This window comes from Orbicella franksi, chromosome 3 (assembly GCF_964199315.1).
Source record: "Orbicella franksi chromosome 3, jaOrbFran1.1, whole genome shotgun sequence".
In the NCBI taxonomy this organism is placed as follows: domain Eukaryota; kingdom Metazoa; phylum Cnidaria; class Anthozoa; order Scleractinia; family Merulinidae; genus Orbicella; species Orbicella franksi.
Window position 1 is genome coordinate 16,642,104 of NC_138147.1, and position 19,259 is coordinate 16,661,362.

The 19,259-nt window shown below is 40.1% G+C and overlaps 2 protein-coding genes and 1 pseudogene across 2 annotated transcripts; 2 read left to right on the forward strand and 1 right to left on the reverse strand.

Annotated features, from left to right (window-relative positions):
- The first annotated feature begins 7 nt into the window (after positions 1-7).
- On the forward strand, positions 8-3,156 carry LOC145481528 (uncharacterized). The gene has a single exon (XM_081460020.1). It carries the CDS (start codon positions 158-160, stop codon positions 1,769-1,771), a length of 1,614 nt encoding a protein of 537 aa, XP_081316146.1. The 5' UTR covers positions 8-157; the 3' UTR covers positions 1,772-3,156.
- Positions 3,157-3,522: 366 nt separating this feature from the next.
- LOC145481518 (uncharacterized) lies at positions 3,523-6,821 on the forward strand. The gene is made up of 2 exons (XM_081460010.1): positions 3,523-4,299; positions 4,992-6,821. The coding sequence occupies exon 2, from the start codon at positions 4,999-5,001 to the stop codon at positions 6,817-6,819; it is 1,821 nt and encodes a 606-aa protein (XP_081316136.1). The 5' UTR covers positions 3,523-4,299; positions 4,992-4,998; the 3' UTR covers positions 6,820-6,821.
- Positions 6,822-6,826: 5 nt separating this feature from the next.
- On the reverse strand, positions 6,827-10,426 carry LOC145481519 (BTB/POZ domain-containing protein 6-like; annotated as a pseudogene).
- Positions 10,427-19,259: the final 8,833 nt, after the last annotated feature.

The window sequence follows — 19,259 nt, forward strand, 5'->3', positions numbered from 1 at the left end:
GCTAGCACCACGCTCATAGAACGCATCAGCTACAACAGAATAAGAGCTAGGACTTTATTTCACTTTACTCGCAATCCCTCCCAGTTTGCACGACAGCAGAGATACGTAACAGGAATTCCACTGGATCTTATATCGGTCTTTCGAAAACAAACACACAATGGTTGGGAGCACCGCTTTCGCAGAAGTCTGTGGCCATATCATTTTCAGCTTTACGCGAAGTGTGGCCGAACACTACAACTTTGATGAAGTGGAACATACCTCAGATCTGTTTGGCTACAATCCTCTTGATGACAAAGGGACTGAGTGGTATTGCCAGCCTGTGGATGAGGTTATTTACCAAGAATACAGCAACAAGGAAGCAACATCACTCGATTATCTCGCGTCTAGCAATATCGGCGCCAGGTTTGTAGACGCAAGTTCGACAGAAGACAACGAAACAACACAGGAACCACCAGAAGATAGAGCAATGGCTTGGAAGCGGCTTAGACCACCGATGTGGCGCACAGTTTGGAATTCATTGCTGTTTGGATTTGTGATGTCCGTGTTGACTGCCGCAGTTGTTGGAATAGTCTCTATTCTCCTCTTCTACCTCTGCTATCAGACAAGGCTAAGTTGTGAAGGTAAACCCAAGGAATCGATCCCAATAAAGCTTCAATGGATTAGCACTATTACAGAAACTGTCTCTGCCTTTGTGATGTACTGCTGGTTTTTCCTTAACTCATTGTTCTTTTTTCGGCCGTTTCAAATATGGGGTCTAAAACTTAAAACGTTTCTGCTATGTCTACCTTTCTTCTGCTTGGATGCGGGCTATCGAATCGCCACTCAAGCCCTTGGAATCTCACATTCCAAGTTGTCAGCTACACAAACCCTTCCCTTAAACGTTTTGTTTTTGTCGTGTGTCTGTTTACAAGCGTACAACTTTTCCAAGCATTTTGTTAACGGCCCCAGTAGAAAACTGTTCAAGTTGTTCGTACTTTTTGCAATTCCGTGCATGTTAACATTTGTTCTTTCTCTTTTCGTACCCTTTGGCATTTACCCATTTTACAACAAACAAGACAAAACTGGCAGATTATTAATCGCGCTATTTTCACCTCTGATTGTCGTGCTTCTCAAAGGCATCTCACGTACTTGTGTCCAGCGGTTATGGAAGATAAGCCATCCTGGAACTTCATTCGTACTGTTGTCTCCGCTGTATTGTGGGTCAGCGGTATTGTTAAGGCTTTTACAAGTGGATTTAAGCAGATTGGAATCCGTTGCGTTGATTGGCGTAATCCATGGCATTGCTGAAGTCGTAGAACGCAGCACAATAGCTTTGATTGATCACATTTATAATCAGGTCTGGGAGAGAAGGCTAGTAGCCTGGGGAGGTTTTCGTACTCCTCGTCGTGAGCGGCTTGCAGCAGATATCGCCATTATGAGCGTGGTGTACGAAGCAAGTGCTGTCATCTCTGCAAACGGCTTCTTGTACTTGTACCAATACTATTACACGGAGAACAATTCTCCTTTAGAGCTGCTGCTCTCTTTTGCCGCCACCACCTTAGTTCCCTTGGCTATTGAGTGGTTTTTCACAAGCCTATCGTTCGCGATTGAAACCCGTTACCTTAATATCCCTGTAATAGCTGTATGGCGCAAAAGATGGAGGAGACATATCCTGGTAGCGATAGTAAACTCAGTGGCCATCACTCTTTGGGCGAGCACATCTCTTGTGATTGCTGTAGAAGGACGTTTTATTGACGTGGCTAAATTCCACTGTCAAATGCCATTCAGTTAATCATTTTTAAATCGGAAAATCCAAGTTGTAGGTATGGATGGAAGTTCCGACTCGATCCCTCCTTCGCCCCTTCGCTCCTTCGCTTCTTCGCGTCCTGTTAGACTTTTTGTAAATCCGCTGACCAATGCAAAAGTAAACTTTTAATCTGGTAATAAAGCTTGTTGTTTTCACAGACGTAGCGAAGTGTTCAAGTCATTATATTCGACGCGAAGGTCACGATTTCCTCACAGAGTGAGTAGTTTAAATTTAAAATACGTCTGAATAGTAAGAATGGGGAAATGCAACAGAGAAACGGAAAAAGGAAAACTTTAATGTATTATTTCTCTGAGTTTTAAGGACTAGTGCGTCTGAACAATAGAAACTTTTCTTGCATGTTTGCACTCGACCACTTGAGTTTTGAAACCTGAGTAATAATAATAACGCATAACGTAATGCATATAGCGTGGAGAATGTCACGTTTTTGATATGCAATCTTCATTGGCAGAAAAAGCAGTTTAATTTGATTTTCGTTTTAATAAAAGGAAGTTGATAATTAGCTTGTGCGTCCTGGTTTTACGTTTAGAAGAATAGGAAAGAAAATGAGAACCCGTAGTACAGGGATTTTATTACTTAATCACTCGTCCGGTACTAGCTTAGCTAAGTTAGCTTTGGTGATCAGATAGAGGCGGTACTTTCTTTGTGGTAACGTCTCGGACTAGGATTACGTCATGACCGTTTTAAACGGTGTCACATCTCCTTATTTTATAGCTCCTTGTGTATTCTCTTTCTGTTGCGTTTTGCATCAGTATTTCTCACAGTCATGGGCTACTGTTTCTTAACAATGCCAGTGGGCTTTAAGCTCATTCATAGCTTCTCTAGTTCGATACACCTTGTTATGTTATTGCTTCTTTATACGCCTATAGTTAATATTGTAACAATCTTTTTTTTGCATTTTAATAAACCAAAACTTGGTTTTCAACAATGTTAACAATCCTTGAACTCATGTTGTTCACGTTAGTAGCTCGATAAATAAATGATATAGGACAGTCAGTTCAGTGGCATCAAAATTGCCACTGTTTACAGACGATCCAGCTTTCAAGTTGAATGACTCATAGCCACTCTGATTGAGTTACAGTTACTACTTAGAATGATAGAAACTGATATTGGATTTCTCTTTCGTATTCGATATTTTACCCGCGAGAAGAAATCTTGGACGAGTGTCGCCTTGTAGCGCTTGTGTGATCGTCCTTGGGCACAGTAAGAGGCATCACAGTCCTATAAACGCCACACGTTTATTTTCGTTTTTAAGGTGAATGCACGAGTTTAACAGGAAGTAACATGCCAGTAGCGTAATGGTTGTCATGTGAAGAGTTCTTTAGTTCTACGATCGTGTAAATACCATAACCTGAACGTCCAATATATTACCTAAGTAAAGCTAAAGTGATTGGGAAATCATTTGGGAAATTTTTTTATATGCCTTAGAGGCACTGCCCAGAAAAGCTCAAAAACTTTCCCAATTGCATCATAACTTGATGACACACAGCTAACATGAGCTAACGCATGAATTATTAAATATTGTTTTTTATATAATAATCAAATCAATACGCGCGCTCTGATTCGTCAATCAGCTATGGTTTATTGTGCCAGTAAACTCATGGAAATTTGGGGTGTCTTCTGAATTATTATATAAAAGCAATAGACCACAAGTCTTCTCGTGTTGTTCCGAAATCCCGCGTGGTTTATCAGCCTATAAACCATAAAAACTTGTGGTCTGTTGCTTAAATAACATTGCCAACCAAATCAAGGAACCTGAGCCTAAACCTGAGCCCACGATATGGTCACGTAATACTGGTCACGTGATACTGGTCAGCGTCAGTGGATACCTCTTTTTGACAGGTGTCAGTTAACCATAACATGAATGTACAATATCAAAGACGTACGCTGTCATGAACCAAGACTGCAAGACTTGGTCGACTAATTCGCTGGAGTATGGCCGCCATGTTGCACGACTTCGTCGTCGGATGCATTGCGCGACGCCGGATTCGACATCGTCGGATTCGGAGTCGTAGGGCGCACGCGATCCATGCCGCTGGCCATGTTGACCATGAAAAAAGAGTTGCATTATGTGGTTCCGTTCTTATAGTTATAGTGCGTGGCTTAGTGGACCTTCTGGCCGCCAGGGCTGCGCTATTAAATTCACTAATAGGCTAAAGGACAAAGAAAAGAGCAGGGAATGGTCTAACATAGAAAAGACACACAGAAAACGATCATGGTCTGCAGAGTCCTATAAGGGAAAGAAGAAAAGCAAAGCAAAACAAAGAGAAGCGAAGCGAAGCAAAGCAGCAACGCACTGCACCACAAAGCACCGCTCCGCACCGCCACCGCCACCGCAAAGCAACGCAACCCAATGCAACGCAGCGAGTCCTCATATGAACCAAGTCAACCAACATGAACAAAGTGAACCAGCATGTGAACCAAGTGAACCAGCATATTAACAGAGAGCCGAAATTCTGTCAGTAAAAAAGAAGACCGGAGTTGGCTGTTGGAACGTAAGTACCGGCAAGCTAGCTCAAGGTTGTAAAGGGGATGTGAATGTCAATGAACTTCTATTTCTTATTCAGTCAAAAACTAAAACAAGTACTCCGACGGTTGCCACTCCATCAACTCCATCGTGACACAATATAGGATGGGTCATGTTGCTCTGAGCAACTTTGGTAGCAAAAACCGCTGGTTAAGTCGATTTTATTATCGACTACCAATTGTCCTTCCAGCTATTGTTTTCGTGAAGCTCTTTAAGCAATGATTATAAAAACTACGCGAGGTAATTATATCTGGGTTTGTGAACGGGCGAGGATAAGAAGTTTAAATGAAAGCAGAGTTTCGACAGGAGTCCAAATTTTTACTGCGTCGACAATTAGACGTTTTCAAGTGGTGGAAGAATTGATCCTATAGAATTTAAACTCAAACAGGACTATATAACCCTTATAAATGATTTCGTTTTATTAGCATATTTCTGAGATCAGTTTATTGATACATTTTGTAAGACTTAATGGCGAAATTTTAACTAAAAACAATACTTCCTGAGTAAAATAATCAACTCTCTTGTGGTTTTGGATACTTTTGGTGGGCCAAACGTGCTTCCTTTGTTCACTCGGGTATCAACAAAACATTTTGAAACAAACATAGATATGACAAACTGCATCACACAAAGTTCGGTAATTGTAAGTGTGTTCTCCCACAGGAATTAGATGATGGCTGACGCATTCTTACACAGTTTCGTTTCCTTTGCTGGCACCACGCTCATACAAAGCATCAGCTACAACAGAATTTTAAATTTATTTCACTTTAGTCACGCTTTGTGCCCATTTGCGCGAAAAACGATACCCAGAAGGAACCCATATCAATCTTCAATCGATCTTTCGAAAACAGCTACGCAACTAATGGTTCGCAGAATGGTTGGAAGCACCGCTTTCGCAGAATTTTGTGGCCATATCATTTTCAGCTTCACGCGAAGTGTGGCCGAACACTACAATTTTGATGAAGCGGAGCATACCTCAGATCTGTTTGGCTACAATCCTCTTGATGACAAAGGGACTGAGTGGTATTGCCAGCCTGTGGATGAGGTTATTTTCCAAGAATACAGCAACAAAGAAACAACATCACTAGATTATCTCGCGTCTAGTAATATTGACGCCAGGTTTATAGACGCAAGCTCGACAGAAGACAAGGAAGAAACAACACAGGAACCGCCGGAAGATAGAGCAATGGCCTGGAAGCGGCTTAGACCATCGATATGGCGCACAGTTTGGAATTCATTGCTGTTTGGATTTCTGATGTCCGTTTTGACTGCCGCCGTTGTTGGAATAATCTGTGTTCTCCTCTACTATCTCTACTATCAGACAAGGCTAAATTGCGAAGGCAAACCCAAAGAAGCGATCCCCAAAAACCTTCAATGGATTAGCACCGTTACAGAAACTGTCTGTTCCTTCATGCTGTACTGCTGGTTTTTCCTTAACTCATTGTTCTTTTTTCGGCCGTTTCAAATATGGGGTCTGAAGCTTAAAATTTTCCTGCTAAGTTTGTCTTTCTACTGTTTGGCTGCAGGGTATCGAATTGCCATTCAATCCCTTGGAATCTCACATTCCAAGTTGTCAACTACACAAAGAATTCCGCTAAATGTTTTGTTTCTGTCATGTGTCTGTTTACAGGTGTACAATTTTTCCAAGCATTTAGTTAACGGTCCAAGAAAAAAACTGTTCAGGCTGTTCGTACTTTTTGGAGTCCCATGCATGTTGACATTTGTTGTTGCTCTTCTGGTAGCCTATTTTATCTATCCAGCTTACAGCGAGCAAGACAAAGCTGGCAGATTATTAATAGCACTATTTACACCTCTCATTGCAGTGTTTCTCAAAGGCATCTCTCGTATTTGTGTCCAGCGTTTGTGGAAGATAAGCCATCCGGGAACTTCATTCGTACTGTTGTCACCGCTGTATTGTGGGTCAGCGGTGTTGCTAAGGCTTTTACAAGTGGATCTAAGCAGTTTGGAATCCGTTGCGCTGATTGGCCTAATCCATGGCATTGCTGAAGTCGTAGAACGCAGCACAATAGCTTTGATTGATCACATTTATAATCAGGTCTGGGAGAGAAGACTAGTTCCCTGGGGAGGTTTTCGTTCTCCTCGTTGTGAGCGGCTTGCAGCAGATATCGCCATTATGAGCGTGGTGTACGAAGCAAGTGCTGTCATCTCTGCAAACGGCTTCTTGTACTTGTACCAATATTATTACACGGAGAACAATTCTCCCCAAGAGCTGCCGCAGTCTTTCGCACTCAACACCTTAGTGCCCTTGGCTATTGAGTGGTTTTTCACAAGCCTATCGTTTGCTATTGAAACCGGTTACCTTAATGTCCCTGTAATAGCTGTATGGCGCAAAAGATGGAGGAGACATATCCTGGTAGCTATAGTAAACTCAGTGGCCATCACCCTTTGGGTGAGCACAACTCTTGTAATTGCTGTAGAAGGACGTTTTAGTAACGTGACTAAAGTCCACTGCGAAGTGCCATTCAGCTAACCAGTTTTCAGTTGTGATTACCTCTGAGGTATAGAAACTGAATGACTGAAACACGCTTTAGCAAAGTTTCGTTCGAATCCGTCACTTTACCCACGAGAAGAAATGTTGAGTAAGTCTCATCTCACAGTCGCTTTTGGTGCCGTTAATACGATCAAAGAGGGTTCCTGCTTACTACGGTTCCGGTGAACGACTGCGAGAAACACTGTAGACTTTCGGTTTTCAAGGTCAGCGCACGTGTTAACTAGCGAATTTGTTTAAGAGGAATGAGTAGCACGTCATTATCGCAATGGCTACCTGTCCTACCTAACGTAAAATTTTCTGATACAGTAGTACATGCAGGGTTAAGCGGCTAGTTTGTCACCTGGGTCAAAGTTTGGTTCCCGCTGGGTGTTACTTGTGACAGCGATTGAAATGTGCAATTTGTATATAAGGTTTTTAGTGATGCAGTAAATGAGATGATTAATGAATATCGTTCCGCCGGTAGAATGAAATGTATTCCAAAAACACCCAATGTTACAACACCAGGTCAGCCGTTGACAATAAGATGTTAGCTATTCAAATGTCGTAACAATTCAGGGCCTCGTCATCCTGGCTTCGTTCATTTCACGGTAGTCGAGTAAGACTTCAGAATAATTTAAGCAATATTGTAAGGCAAGTGTGTTAACAGGCTATGTACGTTTAAAAACAAATTGGAACTGGATCATTTAACGAATAATAATTTTTTAATCAAGAGAAATGTCTAATACCTACCTAAATTTCACCTGTGTTTTTTTTTATACTAAAGTTCACATTGCAGACGTCTTTCGAAAAATAAGTAATAAAATAAAAACTATAAACAATAAATGATAAATTAATCGCTGACATTGTTAAACCCCCGACATTTTACCCTCGATCCTCAACAAAACCCACACTCTCATCTGGTGCTCCGCGAGAACGATACGATACGATAACTTTATCTATACATAGTTTTTCAGGTATTTCCATCAGTCTATTTATGACCTATCGAATACATCTAAGAGGATCCCCGAAATTCTATGCTTGGAGTAAAACTTTTCAGGCCAAGAGGTACAGTCCACTCTTGGTCGGCCTTATAGGAAGAACGAAGCGACTATAATACAGACGAAGGCGAACTGAAACTGGCATAACAGCTAGTGTCTTAATCTTACGGACGTGTCCACAGCACAGTCAATATTAATCATGCCATTTGGAGCTCCGTATTACAATGCCATTGGATAGAATCGAATACCACACATTTACTTAAACTCACTCGAGATTCACGTCTCCTAAAACGCATGAATTAACCGGAATATAGAAATTTTTTGTTTCCATCATATCTTCAGTTGAGTAAAAAGTTAAAGGGCTTCTATCATTCATTTGACAAAGTTACAAACCTCACAGTCCAACTCTACTCATCACTTGAATGAAAAACGGGACATTCCATTTAAGAAAGCACGTAATTGCGACTTATAGTTAGTTCAATGTGAATTCAAATTCACAAAATTGTCCTTCTTCAGAAGTTGTTCGTGCTCCTGTATCGGTCCCGTTGTAAAAGGCAAATGTTAGTTCAGAATGCTCCATAGTAAACGGGCAACCTTTCCCATACCAAGAAGGTGGACCACTGATGCGAGCTTCAAAACAGTATTTGGTATTTGCTTCTAAAATAATTGGAGACTCAAACACGATATCAAAGCCGTGATAATCACCTCCTTCGCTCTGGATAAGTTCAGACAAAAAAGTGCCTGTTTTAGTTGTCAGAGCAACACCATTGGAATCAGTTACCTTAAGTGTCACTTCATATTCATTATTTTCGCTGCCAAAAAGACAAACGGAATGCATCTTTACACTTTTACTTAACGAAAGTATTAGCAAATCTCTGTCGCCGCCACAAGCTGAACCATAATGCCAACTTTTACAAAAGCTTCCAGATCCAAACCTACTCAATCGCTGACGTGAGCCGTATGTTTTAACTGCAGCAAAACCTACTGGAACATTTAGCACAGAATTAAAATACTTCACCATGTCACATAACTCTTTCTTTGTCAATACATCACAATCGAGGACAAGATCGGCGAATTCCTTTTCTTTCATCACCGGGAAACGAAGTGCCTTAACGACTCGTTCTCCAAGGATTCTTCTTTTCACAGAACCTTCTGCTGCTAAGCCTTGCTTTTCACATTCCTTTGAAGCCCAGCAATCGACAGCTTTGAATAATGCCACCTCTCTGACATTGAGCGAGTCTCTCTAGACTAATTCTTCCAGCACCGATTTCTCAATTGTCACGAAACCATCCGATTGCACAGCTTCGTCTGTCTGGTCAGCGATCACTTCCCAGCAATGATCGACCAGCTCTTTCTCTTCGTACTTCAGTGCGTCTGGCAATACATGGAACACGTTTGACGCATCCAAGTTTTTCTCAAGGTACTCCGTGCATTTGTCAGCGAGAGAAGGAAGCATGTATTTCTTGGCCAAATACAGGACTTGCATGATATTGTCCGCGTTCAAGTTCACTTCATCGCTGTACACGAAACGAAACAACTCATTCAGGCTTTTATAATCGCAATCAGAGATATCGATTGAATCTTTCTTCTCGGCCAATTCGCCGTAAAACATGGCATAAAATACTGGGCTGCTGATCGCCAACAAGAACTTGTGAGCTGGAATCTTCTTCATACTTTCACTTCCGCCTCCAGAGTCTCGAACGACAAATTTCACATCACTCAAGAGCTCGTTGTTGAACATGAACTTGCATCTTTCCCTGATTGTACGTCTAGTTGTCGCACTCCAATGATCTCCACTAGTCTCATCGAGAGACATGATTGAACTATTAATTCTAAATTTTTTAGTTCTCTACTAAGATCCCTCCGAGATGACTGTCTTTGGTGTACGATGGTGGCAAACGTCACATGTATAAAAGGACCCCACATCGCGGGCTCATTTGGGCAACCCTAAAATAAGGAATCCGGAAACCGGAATCCAGATATTATGAATGACGATAGAAATAATTCACTTCAGCAATGTTTAATAAATAATATAGGGAAAAATTATTTTGTTGTTATTTATTTTCTTTGCCTCAGTTTACTTCAACCACAAATTGTAAGTGTTAAAAAAATTCTTGACTATTCTGAACAACCCTAGCTTAGCTATACATCTGGCCCGGTTGTTCAAAAGCTGGATAGAGCTATCCATTGGGTAAATCACTATCAAGTCAGGGTTAGTGATTTTTCGGGTGGATAGAAATACCCATAGCCTGCATGCAGGCTCTAGTATCTGTCTCTAGTGTCTGAGCAGGCTTTAGTGTCTAGTGCCTTTTTGCGTTGGCATGTGAGCGAGTGCCTTCTCGCGGCTTCGCAACTCGCGCCCCCGGTCCAAACACCAGAGCTTGCTCGCAAGGACGCAGGCAAAGTTACCCATCTTTTGTTCAACCTGGCCCTGGTGAGAGCGCGGTTGTTGTCTACATCAAATTGCTCAGAGAAGACTAGTGAGTAGCACAATAGCAACAAGCTATTGCGATGAGTTTCTGGCAGTCTTTCAGCATCTTTTAACAACATGTGGTCCGATCCGTTCGTCAGGAGCTGCCACTGACGGAGACCCTGTTCTCTATGTCATTTTCTACCTTGTTGAGTATCTGCTAGACATAAAGGCCAAATTTACACCTCCGGTAAATTGCAGACCACTTATTAAACAAAATGGCAATTACAAGCAAGCTTATTTTAGACGCTCTGAGGGTGCTTGGAATCATACTACGACGCACTTTGCTTAGATTCTCATAATCATAGCCCTCACTAGAAATAACGTTTGCAATAATTTCAACAGACGGGGAATTTTTGTTTCAATAAAGGTCAAGTTTGAGGTCTTTTTTGTTTGGCCTCTTACTTTTTTACAGGCAAAAGCTATGCAAAATAATTTTCGCGTATTTGAAGAACTTGTTTTCTTTGATTTGTGGTTTCCGGTTTCCGGTTTCCGGTTTCTGGTTTCCGGATTGCGGATTGCGGATTCCAGATTCCAGATTCCGGATTCTGGTTTTCTAGTTTTAGGGTTGTTTCGTATCCATAACGGTCGTTCCATTTAAAAGAGAACGAGGGTCAGATAAAATTGTGATAATTATTGTTTCTTCATTTGCTTTTTTTTAAAGGCTTACTACACGCCGCTGTAGAGTTAGGTGATGTTTTTGATCAAATTAGATTTAGAGATTCCCCCCTTTGAATACACGAAAGTCAACTTTTACTCCTATGGGATAAATTTTATTTAAAATACGTATTGAGATATTCCGTCAGTCTAAACTAATCTTTAATTAAACTAACCAGTCTGGGGCGCGTTCCTTTGGGGTGATCTGGATCAGGATCATTGATCATGGTACATCGAAGGAACACATGAATCCGTGACCAGAGCGGAGTCATCACCTGTTCCTTTGATGCACCATGATCTGAGTGATCTTGGATCACTGATCCTGATCCAGATCACCCCAAAGGAATGCACCTCTAGATTACGTGAAATAAGCAATTTGGTAACATAGACTTTGCCTAGTTCCTAGGCCTCAATATTTCGCCGCGGTCAATCGTTTTGGGTCACGTGGTCAAGGGGTCCGTGCCGTTGGTCTGGGATACGTCACCGAAATCTATCTGACTGCGAAGGGCTGGGAGAAAGCTGTATAGGACATAGGCGAACATAAACTCGCCAGCAAGAACGTCTGAAAGGATAGCTGCTTCAATCTGCAACAGAGGAAGGCCAATATTTCAATATACAGCTCTTGATCATTTATCGAGGAATTCCTAGTTGGACCATTTTTTTAAAAATCAAGTTTTACTCACAGTTTAAACAATATACATACAAATACAGTCACTTACCCTTCCTACGATACAACACGGCTACTTATACCACTTGCAATATAGCTAAAGCTACAGCAGAATAGAAAATTTAAGATTAAGAAACATTTGAAAATGGTTCATTTATCGCTTAATTCCTAGTTGGACCATTCCTGAATCAAGAGAAAATTCTAATCTGCACGTAACTTTTTAAAATTATTTTTATAAGTTTTTAATTCTTAACTTAGTGAGAGCCCAGTGTAAACTGCTGGGTCACCAGTAATTGCGCTTTTACCCAAAAAAGTTTAATTATTATTCATTATTGTATTAATAATTAAGTCGTATCCTTCCCATTCTCGTTGCCTTTATTTGAATTTTAAATTCAACGCTTCCTCTGGTTTTTTTACCGCTAGTGGTAATCTTAACCGTGCCTCTTAGTCTTATGTTATAGGTAAAGTCTGCATACGAACTAAGTGGCCTATAAGTCCGTCACTTATCTCCGGTTTCTGTAGCACGAAACGACTAGGAGTATTAGTTTCTACTTCCCCCTGGATGGGATGCTAGTCCATCGCAGGGTTACCAGCAGCATTAAATTTGCCGGTACCCATTTACACACCTGGGTAGAAAGAGGCACTACTGTGAGAGTTAAGTGTCTCGCCCAAGACCAAAAGACAATGTCCCCCGACAGGACTCAAATCCGGACCTCTCGATCCGGAGGCGAGCGCGCTAAACAATCCACAGTCTTATATTATAGTAGGATCTTACTACATCTTACTCTTGAAGTTATTTACCTACACTCATTTTTACGGAAGGCCCTGAGAGGTCGTGCCGTTCGAAATATAGGAATTGATATCATAGTTCTTAAATTGTCAAATCGGTTGTGCGCTTATTTTCTTAAAAAAAGATCTTTGCTACTCTGTCTATTCTGCAAATTTTTCTTTCGCAACTTGAGGGAGCTACGTCACGGTGTGCGCGTCTTAAAAAGTTTGGCCTAAATTTTTCAGCTTCGTCGTTTGTAATCCGTGTCAATCTTCTCCGTCTTTAACCACCCTTGTTCCTGACTGGTTTATTATTATCTCTTTGGTGTTTTTCTATCTTAGTAAACGATTATTTTCAGGTTTCCTTCAATTTAAAGGTAATCATTTTTGCACGTGGCCAAACTAATTCAAAATACTGTGACTGAGCTCCTTTAATTTAGAGCGTGCACGGCATTAAAATGTTCACGGCGCAAGTACCTTTACAACACGATGTCAAATTATCTTAATTGTACAAGAGTGATCGTGAAGCAAGCCGAAACCTAGCCTCACAGGGCCCTGGTCAGGCAAAACTTCTTACCGATGCAATATCAGAAAAGAACACTTCTTTTATATTGATTTAATTATTTGATATATAGACTTTAACAGGAACCTAAAATATTTTTGTAAATTATTACCAAGGTAAGTGCCTCAGTTCACCTGTTACTAGCTGCGGCCCTACCTTGAGAGGCTACCATTACTGAAAGACTGCCATGACGATTATGCGCCCTCTATCATCCATCGCGTTGTTAAAATCACAGTTGGCTTGCATCTTGTATCTGATTGGTCAGAATGGTAGCAGTCCAGTGTTCTCTGATTGGTTAGACGGTTCACTTTGTTAAGTTTGTAAAAGCAAAGTAAACATATTTAAGTTTGAAAACAAGAGCGAAACGGTTGGGGTACGAGCACCAAATAAGTGAGCCAAAGACACAAGAAAAAGTCTATTCAAGGAAACCAGTTTCAACCTATGGTAACTTCTTTAACATTCCTTGCTGTTAACAGCTACGGCTGTGGACAAGCTTTTATCATTTCCAGGAATTTTGGATTTGGGAAGAACTCATGATGCAAGTTAACTGAGCGTTTAATGAAATTAAGAATTCTCTTTAATTTCCGCGCGCTCTTTAAACACGAGAATTTCTGTAAGTAACTGACCTGACTATTTGTCTTAAAACCGCCATTTTAACAAATATCCTTTCCACGCGACTTCAGCTTTCCCTCTGTTTAATTTGTTACTGGAAGGCCTAAATCCTGTCGCCTGCCTGTAAGGCTTGCGGTGCCTTTTATCTGACTTAGAAATGCTTCAACCTGAGTGCTGTTATGAACGCGGCCGCGTAATATAAATCGAGGCGAATCCCAAGCCGATTTCGTGTTGACAGGTGTAGAAATTCGAACGATGTGGAAATTTTCGGAAAACTATTTGAAGAGCGGAGAGAACAAGAGAATTATTTCATTAGCTATTATATTTCCCCTTGCATGTCTCTGTGTTACTTCCATTCCACGTTTTCCGCAATTTGCGAAAATAGGATTTTTAATACCTAATTGTGATGTGAAAAAATAACCCCCATTTGCCACCGATGTTGTATTGACACCGCCAGTGATCTCTGCTTTATTAATTTTCTAAAGCTAAATTTGTGAAGCGAATAAAAGTTACTTTTCGGCGCCGCTTTCGCAAATTGCTACAGAACAATGTCTGATCCACTTAGGAAAGATTTACTGGATTAAATACGATTTTTACGGTTGCCGACTCGGTGCAAACAGACGACAAAATTAATAAAATGGGGAAAAGAAGTCTTGCTGTGGACGATTCACTTAGCTATATGTTTGAGTGCGGATGCTGCCGTATTTGATTGAGTTATTCTATAATTTAGGTAGTGGTAAGTATAAAACACTAGGCGGAACCCTTTGGGAGGTTGGACGAATCTTTACACGAAAGAAATAAGAAAGCTTTTTGGTTACATATATCTTTAACGATTCACATTTACAATAAAACGCTTCATTAGTGAGTCCACTCTCTATGCAAATTCATTGTCTTGGAATTAAATAGTTTTGCTTTGATTTTTTTTATCTGCTCACAGACCAAAAAGAAACAAATTTTGCCCAATATTCCACCGATGTTTTTCTACCCTTGAACTTAACGCCACCACGACGGTTTGCATTGTTACGGGAGAACTTCCATGGTGTAAAATGTCTTCCGGCAAAAGAAAACTGGAAGGAAATCAGTGCGTAAACAAACCTTTCTTCCAATTATTACTTCAGGAAATTGGAATTAGAAGCTCACACATCACTTGAGGAGGGAACAAAATTTACAAATAGTGTAATTTCGTTGTTTGAAAAAATTTGGTGGTTGATATGTGTTTACTTTCATTATCGGCACACATTCCTGGCAACATGGAAACATGGGTTATCGAAATATGCAAGTCACTGAGAAGTAGGCTCCATACATACGGCAAATGTTTTCTTTCACAAGGTCTTTTTCTGAAAAGCCATTCTTACGAGCAATTTTTTCAACTAGGTAAAGATTCTTTCCTTGTCCAAAAGATGGCGTGCCATCATTTCAACTAAGAAAAGAAAACTTCATTGTTGGCGCGTATTTTATTCCAAGAAAACGAATGTAAAAATACCTTCGTGATTTTCTATACTTGTAACTGATATTGCACGATTCGTTTTCCTCGATGGTCGTTCATGTTCAACAAATAAAATGATTCGTGCTATTTTTAAATTGAGAAGTACGTCTCCTCGTGTGGTAGATAATAAGGTAATCAAATTGTTCAATTTGGAAACAGAATTCGCACCTCGAAAATTGAAAGCACTTGAAATCTTCCACTGGAATGAATGCAATTGACGCGTTGAAGCAGGTGAAAAGTGCGCGAAGGTTTCAACTGTTCCCAAGACAGCAAGCTATGTTTGTGTTGATAAAACGGTGGCAAACAAGGAATCTTCAGCCGCGAATGATGAATCGAACTTTCTCTTTTTCACCGATTGTCGTATATTCAGTTTACTAAAACGAATGCCAAAAATGAGAGATTGCGAGAAGCGAAGACAAAAGGACACAAAATTAGGTGCTGGGACGGCAGAATTGGTTTCATTAATTTGTTTAGAAAAAGGTGTGCATCAGACTCATTCAATTAGAAAGAATGCGCGAGATTATTTCAAGGGAAAGGATTAATGATTCACTCACGGATATCACTTTCGAGTTAATAAAATCGAGTATCACATTATAGATTTTTTTTCTTAATGATATTACAACATTCTGGTTGCGGATATGAGGTTTTGTGCGTTATCTTGGAGAAAAAAAAAATGAAATTTATGCACCGAGGTGATAAAATTGTTTTTGACAATGCGCCACAAATTGATTTGATTTTGTAGTGGCCGCTACTGCGCAGGCGCCTACGCCCACTTTGATTCCTATGAATGAAATCAGTTAGTTTTAAGTGGTAACATTATCGGCTGAAGCGCTAACTGCCAATCAAAACACATCAATTGGTCTCAGTACAGTGTGAACATTGGTTATTAGCTAGGAAGAGTAAGACGTGCCCCCTAGCGGGCGAGAACTCGACTAAAAAACAAGAGCAATCTTAACTAGGTTTTTGCACGGAAATTGACCACAAATAAACTGATTTGTGCGCAAACATGGCTCAAATGAAAACTGTGGTTTTATTTTCGTGTTGTTTTTTAGCTCTTGTAGTTTGTAACGTCAATCGGTTAAAATACGCGAACAAGAAAAGTATGTTGGTGGTTCAAAATCTCTTTCCAGTTAGGAACTGTATACATCAACATGATCTTAATAACAGTTCGAAATTAAAGCTGTCTGCTCTCTTATCACTGATTTAAAAAATCAAGATGAATCTTAAGGAATTGAATTCTCCAAAATCAATTCGTTCTATATCGGTCGCCCTGATTACGACAAGGGTACAAAACATGACAATGTTTTGATGCAATATGGATGCCGTTTAGCAGATGACCCTTCAGGAAGGCAAAGACATAAACATTTATTACTGTCTGACATTTTTGTACAGGTTGATAAGCGCCATATGACTGGGACATACCAAAGTTATTTCCCAAATCGTTCGTCATCGTTATCAATCGAGTATCAGCACCATTCCAGTCAGTTATCTGCCATTATTAATTCTATGAAATCGTTTACGTAAGTTATTTCTCGCCCCCGTATCCATCTCCTGCTATGTTCATCCCTTTTCTCGCCAAACCACCTGCTGACTAGCACTGTGGCGGCCAATTCTCGTCAATTTCAGTTAATTGCCTGATTTAGTTGCTAATTTCAATAATCAAGCCGCTATTGTTTCATTTATTTGGGCCACAGTTAATTGATACAGCCACCACAACACACGCCGGAACTGATTTTCATGGACACAAAAGGCGATGTGGGTTGCTAAAAGAATATATTGCGGTCTCGTAAACGATCGCGAAACAGAAGGTCCGTAATCACAAAGAGGGCAAGGTGGTAGAAGAAGCCGGGACCAGAAGCTTGCTTTGATTACACACTGTAAGGTCAGTTCTGCTCGAGCGATTAGATTACTTCTCAAGTACAGTGTTTAGCGAAAGATTGAGATTAATTCCGTCTGTATGATTAGAAACTGCGATGAAGTTTTGGAAATTAAACACGAAACTATCTTTTGACCACAAAACTGTGGCGCACGAAAAGCGAAAACAAAACGTCAATTTTAGCTTTTGCCTTTTTTTGCTCGTCGTTGGAAAATTTTTGAGCTTTATAACCTCTTTGATCAAAAGATTTAGTTGCGCGAGGACGTTAATTCTTGTCGATATGATCTTTTAGTCCAAAAATTGTAAGCTGCTTTTAGTCGGCTTGTTTTGAAAGAAATTCAGCGCCTTACTTTGTCAACATCAGAACGCGAGATAACGTTTTATTTTTACGCTTGTTTAAAATTGCTTTAGTAACGATGTGGCTAATCCACGTTTATTTTTATCAAGAACAAGATAGTACTTCGTTTGAGTAGAGAAATCTCAAAACTAGACGTAAAAATAGCAAAAAGTCCTCAGGAGAGATCCAGGGTCATTTCATATTGTGCGTTAGTATAGTCTGTACGATCTATATCGGAGGGCAACTTATAATTGGTTGGAACGTATGTTTTAGTTCGCGAGATGAAGAGTTTTCTTAACTTAAGGGGTTTTTCTTGCTACAAAATAGTTAAGATTGCCAAACAGAATAATTTACACAAAAAGCTGCGGGCTTTTAGATCTCAGACAACTGGTGTAAGAATTTCCTTTCAAGGTTTTTTAAAGAGGACTTTTTTCATAGACTGGCTAAACGAAAAAAATTAAGATCAGTTACACTCAGCACAAATTACCTTGTTTGTCCAAAATTGTTTCGAATTTCGAAATTAAATGTTATGTCCGTGTGAAATCTGAAAAAAAAATAAGTAAAGAAGACGGATCGTAATTTCCCATTCAGATGTTAATCCTGCCCTGCTAGCGAGTCAAAAAGTGCTTAGTTTGCATGGTGAAACGCCAAAGTTTCATGGTAATATATGCTAAATCTGACAAAATTGTTGTTTCTAGTTTGAAACCATGGGTGTTTTAAAGTTTTCTTTTAAGGAAACACTTCGAGATTTCGACAACGCGTTGAACTTCCTTCATTAAATATTTATGCTGGGTATGTTTTCACTTGCGTAGGAGAATAAGTAATAGGCATCTGGTCAATTCTATTCAGCTGGTTATGTAAGGCTATAATTATCCCAATTTAAGTAATTTTTTGATGTTTCAAAGTTAGTAAACGTCTGATGGACAAAATTCGCCTGTTAGCCTTGCCCCACCCCAGCTGACAAGGCGGAAAAGCTTCGAGCACTTGATTGTAAAGGTCATCGGGAAGTTAGCATTTGAAGTTCGCTGTCGGTGAAGGGGTCTAAGTTCATTTGTCGCAGAAACGGATTTAAGATTTCTCTGCTGTGATGCAATATTCATCTTACGGTAGTTTCAAGAATGCCAACATCAGCAAGCGCTATGCAGTGTGACGTTTTCACAGGAACGACCAATTCTGCGGATGTTTTCATTAAGAAACTTAGGGTTAAAGTTTAGTTAAGTTTTTTTAAGTGCGTAAGTGCTGGAATATTACATTAGAAGAACACAGGTGACAGTATATTGTCAGACCTGACAAAACTGAGTTTTCAGTGATGAAAAGCTATCAGAAGCCATCAGAAGAGTTCTCGATCATTCCGACAACTAAACTCAGTTTGTTACTCCTAACCAATAAAAAGCAGTCGAAACGTCTCTCAGCTTTATCCGCTGAAGCTGCGCAAGTCATGCAGTGGCCGGGAAATTTATCAATATACAAGTAACAAGCAGGAATTTTTTCCTTCCCGTTAGTGTGCATTAAGACTGTATAACTATATTTTTTCTCGCAAATCAATTAAATCAAAGGTTACCCAGGAGATGTTTTGTAGATCGCAGAGACCGCATTTAAGCTGGTTAAATTGCATTTAAGCAGTTGAACATTTGACCCAATTTTTGCAACAGTCGATTGACTAACCCAAACAATGTAACAATTTCAAACTATGGCTATCCTGAATTTTCAGTATTTAAGTTTTGTCTAACACTAGAACTTCGACCCGACACAAGACAACTTTGCCAAGCTGTTGATGGAGTTGTCACTCGTTGAAATGTCTTTCTTCTTGTTTAATCTATTTTCTCACATTGCGAGGCTAGTTTGTGGAAACAACTTGATACTGGCTAAGTATCTCAATGACAGACTGTCACGATGATGAAAAAGTAGAGGAATACATTTTTAGAGACGTCTCCAAGTCAATGAGTTCATTGCTTCACATCTTTTCCCTTTTAGTTTTAACGGACACGTCAGCTGCAACCTTTAAAG